The sequence below is a fragment of the Poromitra crassiceps genome (genome assembly GCF_964638095.1).
Source record: "Poromitra crassiceps genome assembly, chromosome: 3".
NCBI classification, from domain to species: Eukaryota; Metazoa; Chordata; class Actinopteri; order Beryciformes; family Melamphaidae; genus Poromitra; species Poromitra crassiceps.
Genome location: NC_139625.1, coordinates 49,249,078 through 49,276,605, shown reverse-complemented (window position 1 = coordinate 49,276,605; position 27,528 = coordinate 49,249,078). Strand labels below are relative to the sequence as shown.

Here is a 27,528-nt window from a genome sequence, read left to right as displayed (position 1 = left end):
CATACTCAGAGACATCATACTTGCACGTAGGCTATATTTTGTGCAGGAGTGCACAGTGCATTGTGTGTGTGAAAGACTTTACAGCATGTTTTGAAATTGGTATTGCGTTGGTGATTGTGTGTTGGTTGTTGACGGTAGTGTTTGTGCCCCCCCCACAGTTAGTTTGATTCGATTTGTTCTGTAGCCGACCCTGGCTCATCAGCCCGATACCGATTCCGAAATGACTGCCGATATATGGTGCATCATATGGTGCACATATAATGCAGTATGTGACTGTGATGATGTCATGCTTGTGATAAGGGGCTGAACTGAACACTTATTGACTTGTGTATCAGGAGAGAAGCAGATCGTCTTCGTCATCACTAGTCACACACGGACGAGCACGCACGCGCACACACGCACAGCCTCATCAGGTTAGCAGCTCTTTCTCTCTCTAGCCTCATGCTGCAGCTGTTGCCTAGCAACTACCCCCCCCCCCCCACACACACACACACTCTCCAGCTGAATTCATAAAACTGTGTGTGTGTGTGTGTGTGTGTGTGTGTGTGTGTGTGTGACAGGCTACACAGACTCATTAAGAAACCAGCTCACATTCTCTCACACACACCTCTCCTCAGTCTTCTCTCTCTCTCGTTCACTCCTCTCCATCTCTTCCATCCCTCTCTCCTTTCCTTTGTTCAGTGTTTTACTGTCCTCCACCTCTCTCTCTCTGTCTCTCTTGCCCTATGTCTCTCTCCCTCTCTCTGTCTGTCTCTCTGTTTCCTCGACTACATTGTGTTCACCGTGGCTGCTGTACACTGTGTGTGTGTATGTGCGCGCGTGCGTATGTATGTTTGAAGAATGGAGCTGCATGACAAAAACAACAAAGGTTTTGGTGTTGCCGTGGTGCACTGCGAGGTAAAAACAACAACAACAACAACTGGTCCATTGGAGTGAATGGAGGTGATTAAACTCGTATATCTCTATGGCTCTGCTACTTCTATAAGGTGTGTGTGTGTGTGTGTGTGTGTGTGTGTGTGTGTCTCAAGAGATGCAAGGCACACTGTTGCTCCGATGGCCTCCAAAATTTGCCAAAACACTTTTCAGGGATCTGCCATGAATCTGGTGCAGAAAAAAAGGGTGGTGGGGAGAAAGCGCCCATGGGGGGCGCTACAGCGATATTTTACATAATTATTTTAGGCCTTCACACTCACATAGACATTGTGACATCATCAGTGGTGTCACAATGGCTCGAGTGACATCACTGATGACAAGAAATTGACTCGAACCAGAGAAACTCTGGTTGAGCGTGCGATGCGATGTGCATGGCGTGCTACATCCTAAGCGCAGGAGTTGGCATGAATTTGGTCACGCACAAAATAAACTAGAAAACAGCACGCAAAGTGTGCAATTTTCGAGTTATTATTATTATGTAACATCGGCCCAGGCTGAACGCTCAGTTACAGAAGAAAAGGACAGGAAAACGTTAACACAAAACAGAGAAAATACTAAGATAGAGAAAATCACATGAGTGGAATCTGTCACATCATTCTGAATATCCCAATAGAGAGCCAAAGTCACGCCCTCTTCCGCGTTCAGCATACGAACCAAGGGATTTTGTCCGCCATTTATTTTTCCATCTACATTTCGTAAAATGCTTATAAAAATTGTTTTACTTGGTGAAACAAAGTGATTCAGCTATTTAGAATCAGGGGAGACCATAGAACATTTCACTCGGACCAAACCTAAAAAATTAAACAGATTTTTTTAAATCGATGTTTTTGTGGTTCACCTTCACAGCTGGTCTGGGCTTCATGTTGGATGTGGGGGGTGCTGGAGGGGGTGTGGCCTCCCACCGATGCTCAGAGAGGAGGAACCTGGGTGGACCTGAGGGTGATAAAGTCATGTCATGATGTCATAATGTCATGGATTATTCATTTATTAGATCTCAGATTTGTCGCTGTACAGGGATGACATCAGAGAGTAGCTGACCTAGTGGGATTGCCATGGTAACAGGAAGCCTCTCCGCGGGGGTCAGCGGGAGGTCGGCGGAGGGGTCACTGGTGGTCACAGGGGAGGAGCTTAAGACGTAGTGAGGCGGTTGCCTGGGTGACGGCTGGAGGGGCGGAGCTAAGCTGGTCTGAGTCTTACAGGACTTCAGCTTAACTCCTGACACACACACACACACACACACACACACACACACACACACACACACACACACACACGAACACAAGAGTCACAGCAGTAAAGATTATGGTTGGGTACCGAAACCAGGTACCACTATGGTACCGCTACCTACCTATACAAACGGTACTGAACTGCAATGCAGATTTAAGTGCCTCATTCTGGTTCCATGCCCGAGCTGCTGAGGTGCTCTGGTGCTCCGAAACCAGTGCTACACACACCTTCACTAACATTATAGAGCATAACACATAACATTATCGTTTAAAATCCTCTTTAAAAAAATCTGCTTTAAATCTGCTTGAGAGAAGAAACAAGATAATTCAAACTTTCTTTTGACCTAACTAGCTACTAGCTAGTGGATGTAGTTCGGTCGAAAGAAAATGGTTTGAAACTGCTCACAACAAGGTCTGTGGATTATCCTGAGTAACCGGGTCATGATTTCTGGAAAGATACATTGCTGTTGACTTTTGGCGCTTTGAACACCACAAGTATTGCAGACAAGGCAGACATCTATCTCTACGGCCGTCGGCCGTTATCTCCGAAACTGAGAAACTCACATCAAAACCATCTAGATGGATGAATAGCACGACAGGTGAGAGGAGAAATATGTGTTTTGGATTTTAGGGTGAACTGTCCTTTTAAGGCTGTCCCAGGCCTCCTGACCTCGCCCGGGCGGGGCTTACTCAGTGGGCTAGCTCGGGGGTTTTACAGAAGAAGCCACGGAAGTGATCCTGAAAGCTGCAGTTCCTCGAATGGCCACTTGAGGCTGTATCCAAAAGGGAGTCATCCCCTGTTCACCCCCATGTTAAAATGCCCCACTTTGCAACAGGATTAAGCATGTTTACAGTGTGGGCCAAAACACGGTTTTGGTCTCTATAACTAATTTCACCTTTCATAACAACTGTACGTGGGCTGAACTTTTATTTAACTTACCCGTTTAGAGTCAAATAGACGAAAAGACTGTTTTGCAGGTGATTGACAGGTTGTCTGTCCAGTGATTGCACAGCTACGCGAGCTGCACAAGAACCCCAAGATGGCGAAGGCCACTCTAGGCTTCAAAACAGAGTCCAAAATCCAATGATGTCACGGTAGCTAGGTCCATCTTATTTACGGTCCATGGGCTTACCTCTGATGCTCTCCACCAGGCGAGGGCGTTGCCTCTTGGTGCGGGGGGAGGCTGGCGAGGTGAAACGGAGGTAAGGACTTTTCTTCAGCGTGTGTCTGTGGCCTTCCCACAGTGCCCGGCCGTACAGACGCAGCAGGTACGCCTCGCCATCCAACTCACTCTGTCGCTCTTTCTCCCCGTCTCTCTCTCCGGCTGCAGGCTCTGCTGGCAGGTTCTGGGTTTGGAAACAAATAATTCTTCATTACTGTCTGGCTATGACCCCATTTACACCTGGTATTAAAATGTGATCTGTATTTCCCGGATACGTTATCCGGACAAGGAAAAACGCATGTTAATGCAAGGTGTAAATGCGTCGTGATCTGATCTGCCTGACCACATCTGGAGGTAGTCTGGCTCGCATTGTGTTCGGATCTTTGCTAGGTGTAAACGCAATTTGTACAATGTGCTGGCTGCACTGTAGCCACAGTGAAGATTTCAGTTAAAAACAGGGTGTAAATCATGTGTTTTCAAGTTGTCTTGGCATCTCAGAGCTTGTGGAGACTTGGATTATGCCAGGTGAGCAGTATGGAAGCATGTTTTTTCTGTTGTGTTTTTACATTTTTGCTCATGACCCTGTTCACACTCAGCACACAGCTCTACTTGCCTGACGCAGCCGGTCTCCATTTCTCCAAACTGGGACCACGCCGGCTGCATTCTACTGCAAGTTTCAAGTTTCATTTATTCAAGTTTGACTGGGCAGGATACAACAGAATAAAAACTGTTTTTTAAAGAGTGAATGCTGAAATGCATCAAACATTACAGCAGCAGCATCATAAGCAGAAGCTATACATGAACCATAAAATAAATAGGTAATTTAAATAACGACCCCAGTCAACATCATGTATACTGAAACCTACAATCCTGGCTCCCCCTGGCCAGTGACACTTAGGAATAGACTAGGTGACAACCAAGTATAGTTTGGTGACAAGCTGGAGAGACGGCATCCGGTACGGGATGGGTTTTAGCATCCCAGCCTGGCTCTCCCGTGAGGGAGAAATCCACAAACGCTACGGATCAGCCTCCTGAAAATCTGCGTAAACATCGGCGCGGCCTGGGGTCCTTCAGGCTAGAGCGAGGTGCTCGGCGCAGGTGAATGACGTGCAGCGCACAGGCCTCCTTGAGGCATCCTCCCTCCCCATGGTACGGCATGGTAGGATTGCCTTTTTCCGCAGGAGGTTCTGGTGGGACGAAGGAGGTGCCCTGCCTGGAATCACCCCACAGGGCCTTAGACCTCCATGCACCGAAGGTCTTGCAATATTGCGGTGTAGCACTCTATTGCAGCGGATTGGGCGTGATCAACCCTTCCGTGGGCAACGTTGCAGACAGAGTAGGAAGGCTGATCCATGAGCGGCTGCTTCTGGGATGCGGGTCGGGGTCGTAATCGGCCTCGGCTGGGTCTATTGGGCGGAGGTGTATGATGTCGTCAGACCCGAAACACCCCACGACCCCAGTCAACATCACTGATGACGCGTCCCAGCGCATGCTGTAGCATGTATACTGAAACCAAATAAGCTCAATATGCCACTAATTCATCTATAAAACCTTTTAAGAGCGTGAGGAAGAAAAGAGAGTCGATGTCTTTTGGTTCTGCTTGTGGCACGACATATTCCCTACGCTGACGAAGAGAGTGAGATGTTGAGGCTGGATGCAGGAAACCATGCAGGGGGGAGGAGCTATCCTAGAATATGTTGGTGAGGGCACGCAGGGTGGCCTCATCATGCCTTTCACTCAAAGATGGAAGAGAAGAAGACGGAATGACCATGATCCTGCAGCATCATATTTGTACCTTCTCCAGCTCCTCAGAGAGGCCTTTTGTCAGAGTAATAAAATGTACACGAGCCATGAATGCTTTTTCAAATTTTGTTGACATTGCACTTTCATATTTTCATACTTTCAGTCATTATGTTTTATGTCTAAATGAAATAAAAAGATGTGCTGCATTATCAACTTGTATTATCAACTCTCTCTCTCTCTCTCTCTCTCTCTCTCTCTCTCCCTGTGTGTGGTTACAGTAACGTTAGGCTATATCAATGTTTTTATTTTTGCTACTGCTGGCCATCCATGATTGTTGATTTTATAAAACAAGATTATTATGACTACCAACTGCCTAGCCAGCAGTGTATCAATCTTGGATGCACTGACGGTGTCTATGGCTCAAAACACATCAAGTGGCATACACGGGGAGTAACGTTAACTTAACTTTATCAGATTGCAGCACGTGGCCATCCAATTTAGAAGATCTATCATCTCGTTTCGGATGATGAAAGGAGTCACACACACACCGACAACACTCGTCTGTTTTAAACAGATGCTGTACAATGGCCGACACAGAGTCTGTGTAACTAATGTGAGTAAATATGTTACTGTAACAGCCTCGAAATGTCGAACAAAGTTAGAAGTTGTTGTCATCTCTGTGTATAATATTTGACCCGGATTTGCTTAGCCTACTGCAACTCCTTTTTTGTTGACCACCTGGTTGTTTTTGTATCCCCCCCCCCCCCCCCCCCCCCAACTGTAGCGCTCAATTACAGCAGTAATGTGCCATAATTACCCATCGTGCCTAGCCTGGTAAACCAGCCCGTCACACGAACTCACATTTCATTTGGTTCTGCGTGACGGTCTGGCCCCAAAGCCAGTGGGGGGGTTTAGCAGAAGCTGCAGAGCGGAAGAGCCAATCAGCGACTACGCTGTGATTGACAGCGCAAGTTGGCCAATCAGGAACGCCACTAGCACTGCATTAACAAAACAATAATAATAATTATAGCTGCTGCGCAGCAATGGGTCGTGGCCGGGCAAGTTTCAAGGCTTTGAGCTAGAGGTCTTCGGGTATGCCCGACCCCCCGAATACCCGAGGTTCCGACCCGGACCCGGCCGGCTCTGGGTCCATTCAAAAGAAGTGCCAAACCGCTTGACCAAACACTTAGAAAAGTCATAGCCCACCTGTCCTCAATAAGCCGCATGTTTTGAGTTCGGGCATGTCTATGTGGCGCAGCACTGTGCTGCATACTGCTCTAAGTCATATTCCACCTGACTGATGTGACCTCTGTGCTGCATACTGCACTAAGTTATATTCCACCTGACTGATGTGACCTCTGTGCTGCATACTGCACTAAGTCATATTCCACCTGCTTACTGATGTGAGTACTGTGCTGCATACTGCACTGTCATATTCCACCTGACTGATGTGAGCTCTGTGCTGCATACTGTACTAAGTCATATTCCACCTGACTGATGTGAGCTCTGTGCTGCATATTGCACAGAGTCATACCTAAAGTGTAGGGTGTAGGAGTAGGGTTTAATTCGTTTTTGCAGTTTTGCATTGTACAAAAGTTTCCTCTCATTTAGGCCTCATTTCCCCTCCTCCACCCCCCCACCCCCCTCCCCCCGATGTTGCGAGCGACTCAGTCCTCAAAAACTTCTATGTGGATAACTGTCTACAAAGCGTGGCTACCGAGGAAGAGGCGAAAGCCCTCATTGACATGGACATGGACTCCCCCATCGGCAGACGGGAGGTCCACGTGTCCTGCGACGCATCTGAGCAAGTGTATGGGTCAGTGGCGTACCTCAGGGGACAATAGGGTCCTGAGTGTCTCCGAAGTGTTCTTCTTAATCAGGTGTTAAAGACTCCAATGGACATAGGGAGCAATGATTTCTCGTGCTTCTCTGTGTTGCATCTGAGTGGAATTAGCTTCTCATTGAAGGTGCTCCTATGTTTCACAAGCACGCCGTGGAGTTGATGAGAGTCATTGTTCATGATTGACCGTAGCTTGGTCCACCAGTGCTGAGAAGTGGATTTCCCAGGGCCAGCCAGACCAGCAGGAGTCAGCCCTCGGTCTCCAGTGGTACTGCCAGTGGGACACCCTCTCCTACAATTCACGGGCAGTTAGGCTGGACCAGATTACCATGCGCTCTATCTAGAGGGTGGTCCTAAGTCAGTACGACCCCCTCGGGTTTCTGGTCCTGTACATCACAAGAGCCGAAATCCTCATACAACACCTATGGGACAAGGAACGGGGCTGGCATGACCCAGTCCTATCCGAGACACTGCTCAGGTTTGGAAAGAGTGGGAGGACGAGCTACCGCAACTGCAGAACATTTCCCTACCGCGATGCTACACTACCCCTGACATGGACTCCCCCATCGGCAGACGGGAGGTCCACGTGTTCTGCGATGCATCTGAGCAAGCGTATGGGTCAGTGGCGTACCTCAGGGGACAATAGGGTCCTGAGTGTCATGCTGCTATCTTGGGCAGGTTTCCCTTCAAAAAGAGGTCTTTGTATCTCAATGGGACCGACCTGATTAAATAAAGGTTAAATAAAAATAAAATGAAAATTGACAAGATGGTGACGCTATAACAGCCCTCTTTATTTAGTTCATAACTTTTGAACCGTAGGGTCTATAATCATCAAACTTATTTTTTCCCTGGATTCCTTGGGACGTTCCACATCTACTCACATAGGCCCACCCATAACTACTTAAAGCTACATTCAGCGATATTTTTGTGTTCAAATAAGTGCTAAATGGCTCTACATTCTGACAGCAATCACTGAAATAGAGCGTTTGGTCAATGACTTGAAACCCCCAACCCCCCACTGTCCTCTATCTCTCTGTAGTCCTGCAGGCTGGACGGACGTAGATTGAAGTCGAAAATGGAAGTCGATGCCTTCCATTGTGTAGGCCGCTATTCATTCCTGGTCCCAAGGAATCCAGGGAAAAAATAACTTTGATGATAGACCCTACGGTTCAAAAGTTATGGACCGAAATGTAAAGAGGGCTATTATAGCGCCACCATCTGCTCAATTTGTGTAATTCTTTCGTGTAGTAAAAGGCCCCTCTGTGCAGGTTTCCCCTACCAAGTTTCGTAGCTGTAGCTGTTATGGTTTCTGAATTACAGCTAATTTACTGCAAGATTTTTCGAAACCCCATGCAAGTCAATGTGGAGAAAAATGGCGCTTAATGGCGAATAGCGCCCAAACCGCTTGACCAAACCCTTAGAAAAGTCATAGCACACCTGTCCTCAATAAGCCGCATGTTTTGAGTTCGGACATGTCTATGTGGCGCAGAAATTGTGGGGGTTATTACGCGCCAAAAAAGTGGCTGCTGCGCAGCAATGGGTCGTGGCTGGTCAAGTCTCAAGGCTTTAAGGTATTATGACATCACAATTGCTCGAGTGACATCAGTGATGGCATCACAATTGCTTGACTGACTGATGACATCACAAATACAACCTAATTGCCAAAGGTAATTAAGGTAATTAGGCTATACACGGGGCCAGAATTCAACGTTTTGATGCACTGTGGGCTCAATTTTTGACCGATCGAAAATCTGGTTTGATACTTTTGTGTAGAACAGTCTAACGATGCAGATACTGAAGTTTGGTGTCGTTTGAAGAAAAAATGTGGGAGGAGTAGGGTTTAATTCGTTTTTGCAGTTTTGCGGTCTTTAGACTTCATAATTGGCCATAGGTTGCATTGTACAAAAGCTTCCCCTCATTTAGGCGCACATTTCGGTGAAAGTTGCAAAGCCGTAGCACGTATGCCTGTTTTAAACTTTAGACGGTCGCTGTAGTGCCACCGTTAGGACTATTGGCCCCAAATTTGTGTCAAAGACATTTGGCATGGGACTGGACCTTTGTGCAAAGTTTGGTTGGTTTTCATCCATGGGAAGTCGAACTTCCCGGGAGGAAGAAGAAGAATAATAATAAAGGCAAATACAAGAAGTGGCCTGGCCGCTTCGCTGGCCCGGCCACTAATAATCCTTGCCTGATTGTCTCGAGGAGTAATGTCAGCGTTTGTCTAGCTGGAGTTTCTCGACGTAAAATATGTTTTTGCCATTCTCCCGAGTGGATTTGGGTTTGACTGGATCCAACGCTGATTGGCTGAAGGAGTTGTTTGTCAAGGCGACTACGCCCGCCCATGCTCCCGCCCCTGCTAAGGACTGGGTGAAGAGTTGGGGCCAGACCGTCACGCAGAACCAAATGAAATGTGAGTTCATGTGACGGGCTGGTTTACCAGACTACATCGTGCCCTGTGCGCGATAGTTTAATATAGTCTACTGTAGTTTATATATTTTAAAATAAATCTATCATGGTACTGTAAATGGTAAATGGACTGCATTTATATAGCGCTTTTATCCAAAGCGCTTTACAATGTGCCTACATTCGCCCATTCACACACCGAAGGCAGCAAGCTGCCATGCAGGGTGTTGGCACAGCCATTGGGAGCAATTTGGGGTTCAGTATCTTGACCAATTACACCTCGACATGTGGACTGGAGGAGCCAGGGATCGAACCACCGACCTTCTGATTGATGGACCCGCTCTACCTCCTGAGCCACAGCCGCCCCCATGGTCCTAATGGTATTAACAGTAATGCTTGTTTAAGTGTTTAAGTGACTCCCTCCCTGGTGTCTTACATGTGTATTGATTATCCCATCTTGCGAACGGCAGGCTTGCTGTGGCGACTGGATTATTAGTGTTGTTAAATAACATTTTTTATACCATGGTCTGGGTGAATACTCGAATCTGATTGGTTGCAGGGTGTCCATTAATTTGTGATAATGTACAGTGATAATGTACACCTAGCTAAATGGTCTGTTCACCGTTCATATCAATGCGCCAGGATCACAACAGAGCCGTTTGAGCTCTATACCACCGTTAATGCTTAATATGGCACTATAAGTTTAGAAAAAAAAATAGTCGGTCAAAGTAACTATTTAGATTATGTGTGCTCACTTTATAAAAATAACGGCTAGATTTTTATTTTCGTATTCGGAGATCTGATGTTTATGTTAGTCAGCTGACAGAAGCCGGCTCTCAACTGTCAACTGTCAACCCCTTTTACGTCTTACAAGACCCGCAGACGTTAACGTAATTCCCTGGAATGCAAGTTTAAGAGTCAGTTGCATTCTTAGACATTGCTGTTTGATTTATTTTGTATGTTACATACAATTGGCCAAATTATTAGTTAGCTTATTGTCTAGAAATTCTGCCAGGTGCAGGCACTAAGCGGCCATTTTATCCAATGATAGCCTAATCTTGAGCAGCCGACGGGACTATTTTGTCTCGCCGGTTCTCAACTCATATTCAAGGTTATGAAAACTACATTTTGATTGCAAAATGCATGAAAATATAAATGGTCTTGTTTTGTTTCTTTGGCAAGTGACCATGGTATAAGCGGGTTAATGCACTTCGAGGTGTCCATTATCAGAAATTAATGGATGACGCGGAGGCGTGAACCGTCCGAGGCGAAAGCCGAGGACGGTTGCTTCCGCGAAGTCCATTAATTTCTGATAATGGACACCTCGTCATTACATTATCACTGTACATTATCATAATGGACACCTCGTCGTGTGTTAACCCTTACGTAATCTTTCGGTTTGGAGGAAGGTATCAAGTCTTTTCAAGTCAAAAGGCTCAAGTCCAAGTCAAGTCATGAGTCATTGTTGTTCAAGTCCAAGTCAAGTTGCAAGTCAAGCCGAGTCCAAAGTCATCAAATTTGTGACTCGACTCGAGTCTGACTCGAGTCCAAGTCATGTGACACCTCTGGAAGTAGCTATATTACGAAGCCGTTTAAAGTGAGCGAAATGGTAGGTAAACGCTACTTTCTATTTAATGTTTCATGAATCAGGTCTCACGCAGGCGCAGAACGTACATGCTAGTTGCCCGTCGGCTGTTGTGTTTGTGGTGTGTTCAAATGCAACTTTTTGCCCCCGACACAGGAGATGTGAGCTATCTCTTGGAGTGTTTTCAGTGTGTCAGCATCTCGGAGTGTTTTCAGTGTCTCAGCATGTTGGCAACTCTTGGGATCCGGTTCTTGCTCCATTCTTAGTACATGGCCCAGCCATTTCAAATGTCTGTGTGTGATTTCTTTGGTGATATTCCGGCTACCTGTGTTCTTGTACAGTTGGTTATTGGAGATTTTATTTGGCCAAAAGATGTTGCATATTCGTCTGAGGCATCCATTGTGGAAACCTTCCATCCTTCTCATGTCAGTTTTGACCACGCATTCCTGTTGTACAGGCGCAGCTTCATTTTAAGGCTGTACTCTTTGGACCTCCAGATGGGACGGAGTTCGGAGAAGGCACCCTGACCTTGAATAAATAGCCTATGTTAAATGATATCTGTTAAAATGTTAAACCTTATGTACATTCACCATTCCTACAGATTTGCCACCACCTCAAATTAGGTTTTCCTCTGGAGGACAGAGATCTGATCGCAATAAGGATAACGAGAATGCATTAGAGATAACAGGTGTAAATGCAAAGACAAGCTCGGATCGTTTATGATCTAGAAACCAGGTGTAAATGTGTGAGGATGAGACATGCACAGAGTGATTATCTTCATATTACAGTATGTTGCAGAATCAGATCGGATCAAATCAGATCTCACCGGAATGTGTCCACCTGTCTGTCTCTCTGGTCTTTCCGTCTGTCCCCTGCTTCCTCTCACCACCGCCTTACTTCCTGGTCCTCTGGGTGTGTTCAGTGGCCTCCCCCTCACCCCCCTCCCAGCGGCTCTCTGTGGGAGCGCGACAGGAGTGTCTCTGGCTGTCGACACATCTTTGGCTTTGGATCTGATGAGGTCTTCTGAGGCCATCTCAGCCTGGGAGAAAAGAAGAAGAAATAAGACAGACTTGCCACCAGGAACCTCTGTTTAAGACCGGTCCTCCACCAGGGGTCTCGTTTATCAAACTGTGCATAAGATCCCTACTAACGACTAACCAATCCAGTGACTGCGTGCACACCTGCATGCAATTTCCCTGTTTAATTGATGATTAATAGTTTTTATTATTTTCAATAAACAAACAATGATCAGACATCAATCACAAATAACAGTTACATGTTGACATGAGACATTACATAAAATAAAATAACAACAAATAGACACAACACAACATATTGGTGATGTACAGAAATGCGAGACTACAGCATTGCCTGACAGTCGGAATTCTGGCAAAGTGTACCTTTTTTCCAAATTTTATTTAAAAAGAATGTTATTATTTTTTTAAGTTTTGGTCCGAGTGAAATGTGCTATGGTCTCTCCTGTTGCTAAATATAGCTGAATCGTTTGGTTTGACCAAGTAAAACAATTTTTTATAAGCATTTTACAAAATGTCTATGGGGAAATAAATGGCGGATGAAAATCCCTTGGTCCCTTGGTGGCTCTCTGTTTGGCAGTGTGATCCCAACGCGCTTCAGCTGCAGGCAGCCAGGTCCAGTGCATCAGGAGGGACGCTTACTGCTGCGCTGCTTGCTTGCTCCCATGTCAGAAAAAGCCTAACTTTTGTGGGGAGAAATACATTGAAAACTAGTCAGATATGACTTGAATGCCACTTGTAAAATAAATCACCCACAGTGATTGACGACAGTCCGACCACTATTTTGACTGGGCGGCTTTATGTAGCCTAACAAAGGCGGAAGCGCTCATTTTTGGCTCATTGCCACCCCTCGTTGTCGGAATGGACTCCGTTAAAACGAAGTCTCCAGATTTGTCGCTAACGTGATGCAGCCAATTCTATTGTGTGCGGCAGCCACTTGAGGCAGGCAGTGTTGTGTGACTGTGCGTCCACACTGCAGAGAGGATAAGAGCTGACTGACTGATAGGCTATCAAACTTTTGTGGGGAGAAATAAATGTAAAACTAGTCAGATATGACTTCAATGCAGTGGCGGACTGCATAATCGGGCACGTCGGGCAAATGCCCGGTGGCCTGGCCTGGCCTGCCAAAAAAAAAAAAAAAAAAAAAAAAAAAAAATTTTTTTTTTTTTTTTTTTTTTTGCAAGCCAGGCCAGGCCACTCACTGAACAGCAGGCCAGGCGCCGCCTACTGGTTTACTAGTGGTTTTATTACTTTATTCAGGTTTAAAGTGGGTGCATCTCATTGTAAAATTGGACTTGGCCCAAATTGGGCTTCAAACGGCCCAAATTGGGCTTCAAACGGCCCAAATCGGGCTTCAAACAGCCCAAATCTGGCTTTAAACGACCCAAATCTGGCTTCAAACGGCCCAAATTGGGCTTCAAACAGCCCAAATTGAGCTTCAAACGCCCCAAATTTTCTGTTGCTAAATATAGCTGAATCGTTTGGTTTGACCAAGTAAAACAATTTTTTATAAGCATTTTACAAAATGTCTATGGGGAAATAAATGGCGGATGAAAATCCCTTGGTCCCTTGGTGGCTCTCTGTTTGGCAGTGTGATCCCAACGCGCTTCAGCTGCAGGCAGCCAGGTCCAGTGCATCAGGAGGGACGCTTACTGCTGCGCTGCTTGCTTGCTCCCATGTCAGAAAAAGCCTAACTTTTGTGGGGAGAAATACATTGAAAACTAGTCAGATATGACTTGAATGCCACTTGTAAAATAAATCACCCACAGTGATTGACGACAGTCCGACCACTATTTTGACTGGGCGGCTTTATGTAGCCTAACAAAGGCGGAAGCGCTCATTTTTGGCTCATTGCCACCCCTCGTTGTCGGAATGGACTCCGTTAAAACGAAGTCTCCAGATTTGTCGCTAACGTGATGCAGCCAATTCTATTGTGTGCGGCAGCCACTTGAGGCAGGCACGTCGGGCAAATGCCCGGTGGCCTGGCCTGGCCTGCCAAAAAAAAAAAAAAAAAAAAAAAAAAAATTTTTTTTTTTTTTTTTTTTTTTTTGCAAGCCAGGCCAGGCCACTCACTGAACAGCAGGCCAGGCGCCGCCTACTGGTTTACTAGTGGTTTTATTACTTTATTCAGGTTTAAAGTGGGTGCATCTCATTGTAAAATTGGACTTGGCCCAAATTGGGCTTCAAACGGCCCAAATCGGGCTTCAAACAGCCCAAATCTGGCTTTAAACGACCCAAATCTGGCTTCAAACGGCCCAAATTGGGCTTCAAACAGCCCAAATTGAGCTTCAAACGCCCCAAATTTTCTGTTGCTAAATATAGCTGAATCGTTTGGTTTGACCAAGTAAAACAATTTTTTATAAGCATTTTACAAAATGTCTATGGGGAAATAAATGGCGGATGAAAATCCCTTGGTCCCTTGGTGGCTCTCTGTTTGGCAGTGTGATCCCAACGCGCTTCAGCTGCAGGCAGCCAGGTCCAGTGCATCAGGAGGGACGCTTACTGCTGCGCTGCTTGCTTGCTCCCATGTCAGAAAAAGCCTAACTTTTGTGGGGAGAAATACATTGAAAACTAGTCAGATATGACTTGAATGCCACTTGTAAAATAAATCACCCACAGTGATTGACGACAGTCCGACCACTATTTTGACTGGGCGGCTTTATGTAGCCTAACAAAGGCGGAAGCGCTCATTTTTGGCTCATTGCCACCCCTCGTTGTCGGAATGGACTCCGTTAAAACGAAGTCTCCAGATTTGTCGCTAACGTGATGCAGCCAATTCTATTGTGTGCGGCAGCCACTTGAGGCAGGCAGTGTTGTGTGACTGTGCGTCCACACTGCAGAGAGGATAAGAGCTGACTGACTGATAGGCTATCAAACTTTTGTGGGGAGAAATAAATGTAAAACTAGTCAGATATGACTTCAATGCAGTGGCGGACTGCATAATCGGGCACGTCGGGCAAATGCCCGGTGGCCTGGCCTGGCCTGCCAAAAAAAAAAAAAAAAAAAAAAAAAAAATTTTTTTTTTTTTTTTTTTTTTTTGCAAGCCAGGCCAGGCCACTCACTGAACAGCAGGCCAGGCGCCGCCTACTGGTTTACTAGTGGTTTTATTACTTTATTCAGGTTTAAAGTGGGTGCATCTCATTGTAAAATTGGACTTGGCCCAAATTGGGCTTCAAACGGCCCAAATTGGGCTTCAAACGGCCCAAATCGGGCTTCAAACAGCCCAAATCTGGCTTTAAACGACCCAAATCTGGCTTCAAACGGCCCAAATTGGGCTTCAAACAGCCCAAATTGAGCTTCAAACGCCCCAAATTTTCCGCCGGCGCCCTTCGGACGCCGGCACGCGCGTCGGCCCGTATCAGCCTGGCCTGCTTGGTATCTAATGCCCGGCCTGAATTATGATCCCAGTCCGCCCCTGCTTCAATGCCACTTGTAAAATAAATCACCCACAGTGATTGACGACGGTGCGACCACTATTTTGACTGCCTCATTTTTGGCACAATGCCACCCCATTGTCGGAATGGACTCTGTTAAAACGGGATGTTTTTGAATGGAGTTTGGTTACAAATTCGCTAAAGCTGTTTCCTATCACATTTCTTGTTTTCGATACATGCTACCACGCCGCCCCCCCCCCCCCCGCCCACTGGCAGAAAAAACGGCTCATATCCAGTTGTTTCTTAACTCATTGAGTGCCAGCCACTTTTGGAAAACGGATGCTCCCAGTGCCAGAGTTTCAGAGCGTTTTCAGTGATATCTCGAGGCCCACAGAATATTGTGTGATATTACTATGTAAACACCGAACACGCCCAAAGAACGATGAGACTCTCTTCTATCATCAGAAAAAAAAAGTTTATTGATATCATTTTCCGTTCTTTAGTTATGAGCCGGAGAAGATAGGTTGATTTTTACCAAAAAGAGACGTTTCAAACTAGAAGCTGAGATAATTAGCCTTTTGTGAAATGAAGCATTTCAAGCACATGACTGACTCTGAAGCTAATATTTTCTGATGTGACACCTCAAAAATAATTTCCTTCAATAAAACAGTGAAAACAAAGGAATTTTGTTTGGCAAAATAATATTTTTTAGCTGCAACCAGCAGCGCTGGCCCCTGCGTGCGCTGCTGGTTGCAGCTTCTTGCTGGTCTTGATTTACTGCTGGTGGGAATCAGATATTCTAGCTTGTGTTTGCCAATCCTGTCCTGCTGTCTGGGTCTGTCTGGGTCGGTGTTGTATGGTGCCCTGCGTGCCCCCCCCCCCCTCAACTGCAAACCCCTCCTCCGTGGGTGTGTCTCTGGTGGCTCTCTGCTGAGTTTGCTCTGCACTGAAAAGTGCGCTACATCCAGCTTTTTTACAGCGTTCCGCGTGTATTTGTCACCAGCTCCCATCGCTTCCAGTTGAGAATAATAACAACTCCACAACTAATCATGCGGATGGGCTATCGCAGCGGACACGGAGGGGCTCAATGGACCCTTCTCACGGGGGCCATTTTGTGTCGAAAAGGCAGGGGAAACACAGGTGCAAGCAAAACACTAATGAGGGTTTCCAACTTCCATGATTGGAATTTGGAAACCCTCATTAGTGTTTTGCTTGCACCTGTGTTTATTCTGCCTTTTCGACACAAAATGGCCCCCGTGAGAAGGGTCTATTGTGGCAGCAGATTGGCTGCTGCAGGCACAGCTAACGTTATGCTTCATGCATATCGATGCATACCGATGCGATTTCCGTTTCCCCATGACTTCTTCTCTCTTTTTTCCTCGCCTTTCTCTAATCTGGAGAGCACTGTCGCCACCTAATGGGTCCGTAAAATAGCTTTTACACATTCAACATCCACCATACTTTCACAGGAGATGGATCAGGCTTTGATCCACGTCCCACCGTCAAAAAACGCAATTGACGACAATCGTCGTCATTGGCACTCTACGTTAGTATTTGAATTGACGACGATTGTCGTCATTGGCACTCAATGAGTTAACAAAGACCCCTCATGTTTAGAAAGGCAAAACCTGAAAATATCCTGCTCTCTCTCTAGCCTGACATGATCCAGACTCCATGTTTAAAAGGCACTTATAAAAGCAGGCTGACCTGGATGTTTCTGTCCATGGTGCTGATCCAGGCGTCCACCGTCTTCTTGATCCGGACCTCCTCAGTCGGGTCTCTGCAGAAAACACACATATGTTACACAGGTGGAACTTCTGTAGAGAGTGTTGGCTGGAAAACATCTATCTATCTATCTATCTATCTATCTATCTATCTATCTATCTATCTATCTATCTATCTATCTATCTATCTATCTATCTTATTACCTATAAAAGAGAGCTGGGGCTCTGTCTGTTTGTTTTGCTGTCTGTCCCACTGATGACATCATCAGTGATGTCATAAATTGTGACATCATCAGTGATGTCCATCATCAGTGATGCACACACATACAGTACACAAGAGACATACACACGTGCTCGCTTGCGCGTGCGCGGGCACACACACACATACACAAGAGACAGGCACACACACATGCACACACACACACACAAGAGACAGACACACTGATGACATCAGTGATGATGTTATCACTGATGACATCAGACTGAGGGAGAGGGAGAGCGAAGGGGAGAGAGAGGAGAGGGAGAGAGGGGGGAGAGTCTGAGGGAGAGAGACTGAGGGAGAGAGCGAGGGGCGGCTGTAGCTCAGGAGGTAGAGCGGGTCGTCCACTAATCGCTTTGGATTAAAGAGGTCGGTGGTTTGATTCCCGCCTCCTCCAGTCTGCATGTCGAAGTGGCCTTGGGCAAGATACTGAACCCCAAATTGCTCCTGATGGTGTGCCAGCACCCTGCATGGTAGCCTGCCGCCATCGTCGTATGAATGGGTGAATGTACCTACTGATTGTAAAGCACTTTGGATAAAAGTGCTATATAAATGCAGGCCATTTACCATTTACCATTTAGAGGGAGACATTGTGCGCGCGCCAATAGGGCAGGCAAGGCCACACAGCAGCCGTGCACCGGCTGAGCTGCAGGACGGGCGAGGCCGCGCACCGGCCGAGCCTAGAAATCGAGCGCCCGTAGCACGCGAGATGCAAGAAAACACACACACCGACGCGAATGTAAACGTAAGGACAATAACATTTTGTGAGCAACACACACACACCCGGCCCGCGCGCACCAATAGAGCAGGCGAGGCCACGCAGCAGCCGAACTGTGGGCGAGGTTGCGCTGCGAGCTGCAGGGCATAGTAATCGAGCGCACAAGATGCCTAGTATATATATATATGTGAGTTTTCAGTGTCTCAGCATGTTGGCAACTCTTGGGATCCGGTTCTTGCTCCATTCTTAGTACATGGCCCAGCCATTTCAAATGTCTGTGTGTGATTTCTTTGGTGATATTCCGGCTACCTGTGTTCTTGTACAGTTGGTTATTGGAGATTTTATTTGGCCAGAAGATGTTGCATATTCGTCTGAGGCATCCGTTGTGGAAACCTTCCATCCTTCTCATGTCAGTTTTGACCACGCATTCCTGTTCTACAGGCGCAGCTTCATTTTAAGGCTGTACTCTTTGGACCTCCAGATGGGACGGAGTTCGGAGAAGGCACCCTGACCTTGAATAAATAGCCTATGTTAAATGATATCTGTTAAAATGTTAAACCTTATGTACATTCACCATTCCTACAGATTTGCCACCACCTCAAATGAGGTTTTCCTCTGGAGGACAGAGATCTGATCGCAATAAAGATAACGAGAATGCATTAGAGATAACAGGTGTAAATGCAAAGACAAGCTCGGATCGTTTATGATCTAGAAACCAGGTGTAAATGTGTGAGGATGAGACATGCACAGAGTGATTATCTTCATATTACAGTATGTTGCAGAATCAGATCGGATCAAATCAGATCTCACCGGAATGTGTCCACCTGTCTGTCTCTCTGGTCTTTCCGTCTGTCCCCTGCTTCCTCTCACCACCGCCTTACTTCCCGGTCCTCTGGGTGTGTTCAGTGGCCTCCCCCTCACCCCCCTCCCAGCCGCGTATATATGCATACATACATATATATATATATAGGACCAGCAATTCTATTGCCAGTACCAATGCCCCCCTTTAGGGCGATAATTCCACTCATGTTTGAATACAGGGGTGTGGGGATCACTGCACAAATCTGATTGTTGGGTAAGCAAAACACTAATGAGGGTTTCCAAATTCCAATCATGGAAGTTGGAAACCCTCATTAGTGTTTTGCTTGCACCTGTGTTTACCCTGCCTTTTCGACACAAAACGGCCCCCGTGAGAAGGGTCTATGAAATCGATATGACGCGTGGGCGGCTGGGCGCAGAGTGTGTGCGGGAGATTTGAGCTCTCAAAAGGGAACAAAAGGCTCGCTCCTGGCCAATCCCGCTGCCTGACTGCTGTGTAGGTGCTGCTGTGTAGGTGGGCGCAGGGCATGTTCTGTCCAAATCTCAAGTTGGATTCATAACACCTTGTTATCCCACCTTTTACAAAGGAATTTCTCCAGACGTTTGAGCCAGCAGCATGGCTACACCAGATTACCTAGCAGACATGATGTTAGCATAGCACCTGTTAGTGGACATAAAGTTAGCGTTAGCACCTGTTAGCGGACATAAAGTTAGCGTTAGCACCTGTTAGCGGACAGCGCCTCCAACTGGCAGTGCAGAACGTCTCCAGTCTTGGCCCTTAGCACAGCCTCCATGTTCTCCTCCAGAATCTTCCGCTGTCTCCGGACCCGACGGAGAACCCGACCAGCCTCCTCCAACATGGACGGAACCGACCTCCGCTGCAGCACAGCCGACTCAGACTGGGTTTGTTGAGACTGGGTTTGTTGGGACCGGGGTAATGGTTGTAGTGGTTGTTGGGTCAGGACCGGTGTAGCAGGACTGGTGGTTTCCAGCGTCTCTTCTGGCTGTTGAAGACAGAGAGAAATCCACCTTCAGTGTTTCCCATAGAGCATAGAACATCAAAACCAGGTGCCAGCTCCCTGCCGAGGTCTCATAGAGCCTGTCTAAAACGGACTGCCTCTACCATGGAGGGTGGGTTAGTCTGGTTCAGGAGTTCCTCAAAATGCTCCTTCCACCACCCGATTCCCTCCTCAGTTATTGGGGGCATGGTGGCACAGTGGTAGCGCTGTCGCCTCACAGCTAGAAGGTCCTGGGTTCGATTCTCACCTGTGGGTGCTGAGGGTGTGTGACCCCAATGTCCTCAGTGCCCATGGCCCAGGTGGGCTATCTCATCAAAAAGGCCTTTCTGTGTGGAGTTTGCATGTTCGGTATGGACCCCCCCCCCCCCCCCACCACCAAAAAAAAAAAAACATGCAGAAGATCGTCATCTGACTAGTGACGACAACGTCTGAAGTTAGCCCCTGGGTGCTGTACACTGAAAGCGGCCCACTGCTCCTGGCCTGCTCGCCGGAGGAAGGACAAGCCTGGATGGGATAAATGCAGAGACTATATTTCACCAGCCACCATCAGCATGAGTGTGTGGCTGGCCACATGCGTGTGTTGTGGCGAGGTTTTTTCCCCCCTATATGAATAAACTTATATATATATATATAACTTATATATATATATATATATATATGTATATATATATATATATATATATATAGTCAATTGTCAACTCATTACACTCATTTCCATCTTCTAGTCTGAGATTGCACCCTGTTTAACGAATTTCTATGTGGGAATCCTCCAGGTGAATTCCATTTTCCCTCACAAATCACTAGAGACCAATGTATCCACCCAAATCTTATTCCAGTCAGGAGAACACTGAATAAATTCCTTCTAAGTAGTGTGCCTTTCGGATCTCAAACTAATTGTTACCTTTAATCAATTTAAAACAGCCTCGATAGCAGGTGGCGGCCACAGTCATTGTTTTAACGTTGGTGCACTTCCTATGGGCGCACTTGACAAAACCGCACAACGGCTTAGTCCCACCTGTTGAGCTGTTTATTGACGCTGATTGGCCAATCGTTAGGGGTGCTATTGACATGGCAAAACAGCTAAGGGGTACATAAGACAAAAAGGGTTGGGAACCACTGGAGTAGACACTCTGCTCATCTATATTCTAGTCCAGCGTTTCCAAACCTTTTCTGACTCATGGCCCACCTAAAAATCTCAAAATGTTGGCGGAGGCCAAATAATGCATTCTCAGAGCACTTTTTATTTTAACGATTAAAGGAGCTGTCCATGAGCACCACACAGAAATCAGAAACTAAAAGTGAGGGGCTGTCTTCAATAGGCTAATTAACAAATAATTGATCACAAATGAAATAACGAGAATTCAACAATGGAGAAATGCATTCCCATACAATAATAATTAAATTGATTTCTTGAAAATTTTAATGTTTTTGCTATGTGATTTATGTTTCTTGTATGTGTGTTTATGTTAGTTTGCATTTGATAATAGAGGTGAAGTGCAAAAAAAAGAATAATAATGAAAATTGTAACGTTTTGGAAATGATTTTGTGGCCGACTTGCAACACCTTAGTGGCCCACCAGTGGGCCCCCTGCCCACAGTTCGGGAATGGCTGTTCTAGTCTCTTCTTCTCTGTTCTACTGTATTCTGTTCTACTCTACTGACCGTCAGCAGGCTCAGCATCTCAGACTTCAGTCGTCCCATCTCCCTCAGCATCTCATTGGCTCTCCTCGCTGCAGCCTGGCTGTGATTGGCCGAGGCCTGCGACTGACTTCCTGTAACTGATTGGGTTGCCGTGGAAATGTTGGGAGCGCTTCGGTGATGCTGGTCATCCCTGAAGAAGAAGAAGATGGTATTTTCAACAGGATTTCAGTGTGATAACTGGGTTAAACAGAGACAAATTTCAGCAACTTTTCACTTAAAATACACTAATATATATATATATATATGTGTGTGTGTGTGTGTGTGTGTGTGTGTGTGTGTGTGTGTGTGTGTGTGTGTGTGTATCTCTGCCTATTGAACCTGACGCCTTGAGCAGATCTGACCACGCACTCTACATATCACTCTACATATCAGTCTGGACTTCCAGCCACCCACAGGTATTTCCTGAAATTAAATGTAACTGGCAAATCAAGGACTGCGTCGTAGTTGATAACTTAACCATAGATATTATATTACTATAGATGGGTCACCGCAAGCTCCGCCAATTCTAACAAATGATAGGAGAAAGTCTCCTAAATGGGCATGGTCAACCATTGACTCAGACCTGCCGAAAGTCTTTAAGTGGGTGTGTCCATGGAAAACCATGGGCAAAACCCATGTGACAAAATGACAGGAAGTGAGTTGAAGTTGGGCCGTCTTGCTTGAATCCCATCGTCTTTGACATAACCGGGCCAATCAGGAACACCATTGGCAAAACAGTAGTGGCGTCTCCCAAAGCAATGAACGGTAACGCTACTGTTAGTAGAGTAAACACAGTCATAAGTGCAGTTCAGGGCCTAAAATTCCTTTTGCAAACTGGGGGGAATTCCCCCCTTATGTTTTTCAGATAGGGGGGCTTTATAGACTTAGGGGGGGAGATTAATAGTTTTAGACTTTGGGGGACTTTTTCAGCCGATACGATAACTGTTAAATATACTTCTCCTGTACGATAACCGATAATAATTTCACATTTTTGTTAAAAAAAAGTTCTTAACCTATAGTTTACTGTATGCACACATGGGGTAAGAAATGCAGATGTAGTGAGCAAAATTGGATGATTTAATATTCCATAGCTCTGACCTATCCAACCGTTCTGCCCCATCGCATGCAGGACTTGCCCCGCATTATAAATCCAAATCTGCGGAAATTGCCGAAAATATGCGCGATACCCGCATAACGGCCCTGCAGTTATTGCAGAAATAGACTCAATAACAATTAAACAAGAACAAGAGTATGCACCAGCCTTTTCTCAGCGGAAAAGACGTTTTCGCCGTTCTTCAGATTGGATTTGACGATGCTGATTGACTGAAATCACTGTGAGCGGCTGGAAGTTCAGACTGATATGTAGAGCTAAACAGGATGTGAGGTCACATGATCAGGGTGGTTTTTAACAGGCTAGACATTTGGGATATACCGTTGCAAATCATTTATTAGTGCTGTCAGCAACAAACAACGGTCCTTTCCAAAGGAATTCAGGATCAGAAGAAAGCTGTAAAGAGAACCGGTCCTAATAAGTTCCTGGTGGAAACAGTTTAGATTAGAACCTTAAACAGCTGGATGATTGGATAGAAGGACAGAATGAAACAAAAAGGTTGTCTGTTTTCAAGCTATTGGTATTCAGCTCTCTCTCGCTCTCTCTCTCACACACACACACACACACACACACACACACACACACACCTCATTCATATTCATCTCCACCCGTTACTACAAAGCTCATGAATTATTGGTGGCGTGTAAAGGTCTTTTCCTCAGAAGAGAGAGGGAGGAGAGAGAGAGACAGAGAGAGAGTGAGAAAAGGAGGGAGAGAGAGACAGAGAGGAGAAAGAGAGGATCAGCATCGCTCCTCTGTCGCCAGGGGAAACCACTGAGGTGTTGCCTAGCAACAATGACAGCAGGGATTGGCTGAGGCAGGTAAACGGCTGTGTGTGTGTGCGTGTGTGTGTGTCTGCAGCTACATGCACACACACGCATGCACGCACGTACACACACACACACACACACACACACACACACACACACACACACACACACACACACACACACACACACACACACACACACACACACACACACACACACACACACACACACACACACACACACACACACACACTCTGTCCTCTGGTTGACTCAGAGGCAGCAGACCGAGCAAGACCCTGAGCAGCTAATGGGCTTTTCCTGCTGCCTATGTGTGTGTCTGTGTTTCTTCAGGGTAGCTAGGTAACGCTGATTAGACAGTTGCCTAGCAACCAGAATGATGTCATGCTCCTCATGACTTTTGAACTCGTGCTCTGTAATCACATCGCTCAGCTGAGGCAACGCCTTCACCTTCCTATGCTTGGCGTGACTAAACCCACGTCTCAGCTGCTTTCAAAAACGACGTCAGCAGCAAAATGAGAGTTCAGGCATTTTCTCTGACATTGATGTGTGCAATGTGCATGTAGAGCAGAATTTAAATGGTCTGTTGAACAGTAACAGTGATCCTGACCTGAGTGTCCAGTCTACAGTGTGGACTCAGAGAGCAGCACTACCCCTGAATCCTGAAAGTCATTGTTACTCAGGTTCAGCTCTCTCAGACTAGAGGACTGGGATCTGAGACCTGAGGCCAGTGGTTCACAGCGTATCTCTGACAGATGACACATAACACACACAGCCACACCCTCATGGTGTCCACAGGATCCGTCATTTCCACGCTTCAAATTAGGCAGCTTGACTTGTTGCCTCTGGAAACTTGTGTACACACTTTAATCTTTCATACTAATCACTGTAAATCCAAAATCAAGACAGATTCAGCCATCATGCCTTCAGAAACACATTTCACTGAACCATTCTCATAGTAGAAGATAATGTTTGCAACAAGCCACCATGTTTTTCCAGTTTGGAATCCGCCAGCAGACGGCTCAGTCCGCCCCGGGATATCTATTTATCGGCGAGATTTCTGGCCAAGCTGGATGTGATTTGCTCCGTTCGTGGTTCGCCTGCCTGCAGCTTTTAAACATTGTTTACAGATGGGCTATGTTGTGTCTGTGTCAGCAACGTAACGGTGGGAGGGGGCTGGGAGGATTACACCGGAAGAAGCACCCATATTTCACATGAGGCATCATGGCAGTAAAAAATAAGGTGGATACATTACGTTCAAGTCTTGAAACAAAATCATCAAAATTCAACTTAAATATTAGTTTAGGATCCCTGGGTATGGTCAAGCCAAGATAGGTGAGGCGGTCCTTTGCTAATTTGAATGTGAGATTTTCCAGGAAATCGGGAGTGAAGACATCAGAGAGAGGCATACAGTCACTCTTTGTCCAGTTCATTGTGTATCCGGACAGCTTACCGAAGGAGGTGATTCACTCCAGGAGAGGAGGGATCGATTTTTCTGAGTTATAGTATGTAGGTATACTATTATGTCATTGGCGTACAAACTGATACGAATCTCAATACCTCCGACCTCCAGCGCTACAATACTTGGGTGACCACGTATTTTTAAGGCAAGGGGTTCGAGTGCAACGGCGAAGAGGGCCGGCGAGAGAGGGCAACCCTGCTGGACTGAGCAAAGTAATGGAAAGATAAAGTGATATCTTATCTCATGGAGCTGTGAGGAACCATGTTAGAACATATCAACTTGTTCCACACAGAACAGCAGTTAGAACAACACTCACTGTGTCCTTATGGTTCTACAGATAACCAACACTCCCTGCTGACCAGAGGTCACATTTATCACCTCGGAGCTTCGTCTCCATAGCAACCGCCATCTCCGGGGTGACGGCACGGCAGAGGAGCGACGTTGCTACGGGTTACCAATCCAGCATGCTGGAGGATATTATGGGATGAGAGGGAGGGAGGGTCTGATGAGAAAACACTGCTGGCTGGCTTGCTGGGAGTCAGTGTGCAAAAGGCATTTTAGGGACAGAGTGAGAGCCTTGGGCTGCAACACTTTAGGATCCACATCATCTGATCTGCTGCAGGATTATCAGGTCATTTGTTGGGCCGGTCGGTATCGGCAGAACACACACACACACACATGGGCAAGCGCGCGCGCACGCACGCACGCACGCACGCACGCACGCACACACACACACACACACACACACACACACACACACACACACACACACACACACACACACACACACACACACACACACACACACACACACACACACACAGCCAGATGGGCACAACACAGACAGGGAAAAGGTGTTTCTATCTCCCATTTTGCACATTAACTCTTTTTTTAAATGCAACCTTTTCTAATGCTTTATTTCAAAATGCGCATCAACACAGCTGGATGGAAACACACCCAGTAGGGGTGTCACGATACACTCAGTTCACGATACGATACGATACACGATATTGGGTTCACGATAACGATACGATACGATATTTTAACAATATTTTTTTGCGATCGATTTGTAAGTTGAGGGGGCATCCTCCAGGCTAATTTGAGTAATTTCACCATTTTCATCCTCCGTGTCTGTAACGTCCCTCGTCTGTTCAAACAAAGCAATGAAAAGGAGAGCGAGCATGCAATCAGATGCAGATCAGTGCCACCATGTTCAGCTTCTTTTTCTCGCGATATGAGATTTCATCTCAACGATACATATTGTCATGTTTTGATATCGCGATATTGGGACGATATATTGTGACATCCCTAACACCCAGAGAGAGAGAGAGAGAGAGAATGAGAGAGAGACAGAAAGAGAGAGACAAGCTGTGTTTCCATTACAGTTTTTCGCAAAATAATTGCGATATTTCTACAACTTCGACAATGTACAATTGCGACTTGTAGGCGTTTCCATTGAAGTTGAGTTTGGTACCGTCTGACGGAGCGCACACCTGAACGCAATTCCCATTAGCCTACCAGCAGCTGCCTGCCACAGTGGATCTGCCCCATATCCCGTCCCCTGCATGCTCAAATCCAACCAATGGTCAATGCAAATCACAACATGAAGTTACAACGCATATAAACGAGCCTGATTATCAATTCAAAATAAAATGAGTCGCAAAATGTTGCTGGCTGCGGTGAATGCAGTGAGCGCGACAGGCAGAGGAAAAAAGCCTAATAGCCTACAACTGGTCCGATTTAGAGATGGAGGGGGGAAAAGGCTGATTTGGTCAATAATCACAATGTTGTGTAGCTATTATAATTATAACACTGCACCTGAAACGTGTGTAATGTATTACTCACAGTCACTGTATTCACTTCAGTCAGGAGCACGCACCGCACCGGTGTGTGCTTGCTTTTCATCCCCTCGCCCTGTGCCAAATGCGCGCACACAGGCAGCCTGTCACCATGGACCGATTTCTGCCATTAAACATTATCTATTTTATATATATTTTGCATAACACTCGTCTTTCTGCTAGCGTTGCTTCAAAGTTTTCCATTGCTGCGGAGGTTTTGCCACGGCTTATCGAACCGTTTCTTCCTCATTTTTCGCTGCTTTTCCAAAGCAGAATGGGTCACATGACGTGCTAATGCGAAAAAACTGTTTCCATTACACTTTTGCGATAAACTGCTATATCGACACGTCTGAAAAACCACCTCATGAGAGCGCAAAAACGTTTTGCGATATTTGGGAGGTTTTTCGAAATTTACGTGTTTCCATTACCCAATTTCTATTGCGATATTTAGATTTTGCGCATTTGTGAGGGTAATGGAAACACGACTACTGAGAGAGAGTGAGAGGGAACATCAAATGGGTTGGAATGTTGCACAGAGTGGGGGTGTTTGTCATGATGCTTGGTTTGTTTGGGGTGTTTCTGCATGTCTGCTGCAGCTCCCGACATTCATGAGCTGGAGAGAAAGGGAGGGAGGGGAGAGGGGAGGAGAGAGAGGGAGCGAGGGGAGAGGTGGGGAGAGAGAGAGAGGGGTGTGTGAGATTGCATCCAATTGTGACGCCCCAGGCTGTCGGGGGTGGGGGGCAGGGGTGTAGTGAGGGATGCTGGGAGGAAGATAGTGCTGACATCATCGTCTATAAATGGAGCTACGCC

The 27,528-nt window shown here is 46.3% G+C and overlaps 1 protein-coding gene across 1 annotated transcript in view; it reads right to left on the bottom strand.

Moving 5' to 3' along the window:
- Nucleotides 1-25,289, bottom strand: part of kiaa0586 (KIAA0586 ortholog) — a gene marked incomplete at its 5' end in the record, with an annotated part of 87,621 nt that extends 62,332 nt beyond the window's left edge. The window contains 9 exons of the mRNA XM_083634270.1: nt 1,772-1,866; nt 1,972-2,148; nt 3,293-3,506; nt 11,720-11,932; nt 17,009-17,081; nt 19,545-19,825; nt 21,502-21,670; nt 24,046-24,166; nt 25,259-25,289. Coding sequence (XP_083490396.1) covers nt 1,772-1,866; nt 1,972-2,148; nt 3,293-3,506; nt 11,720-11,932; nt 17,009-17,081; nt 19,545-19,825; nt 21,502-21,670; nt 24,046-24,166; nt 25,259-25,289 — 1,374 coding nt within the window. The remainder of the gene's footprint in view (nt 1-1,771; nt 1,867-1,971; nt 2,149-3,292; nt 3,507-11,719; nt 11,933-17,008; nt 17,082-19,544; nt 19,826-21,501; nt 21,671-24,045; nt 24,167-25,258) is intronic.
- Between the last annotated feature and the right edge of the window lie 2,239 nt (nt 25,290-27,528).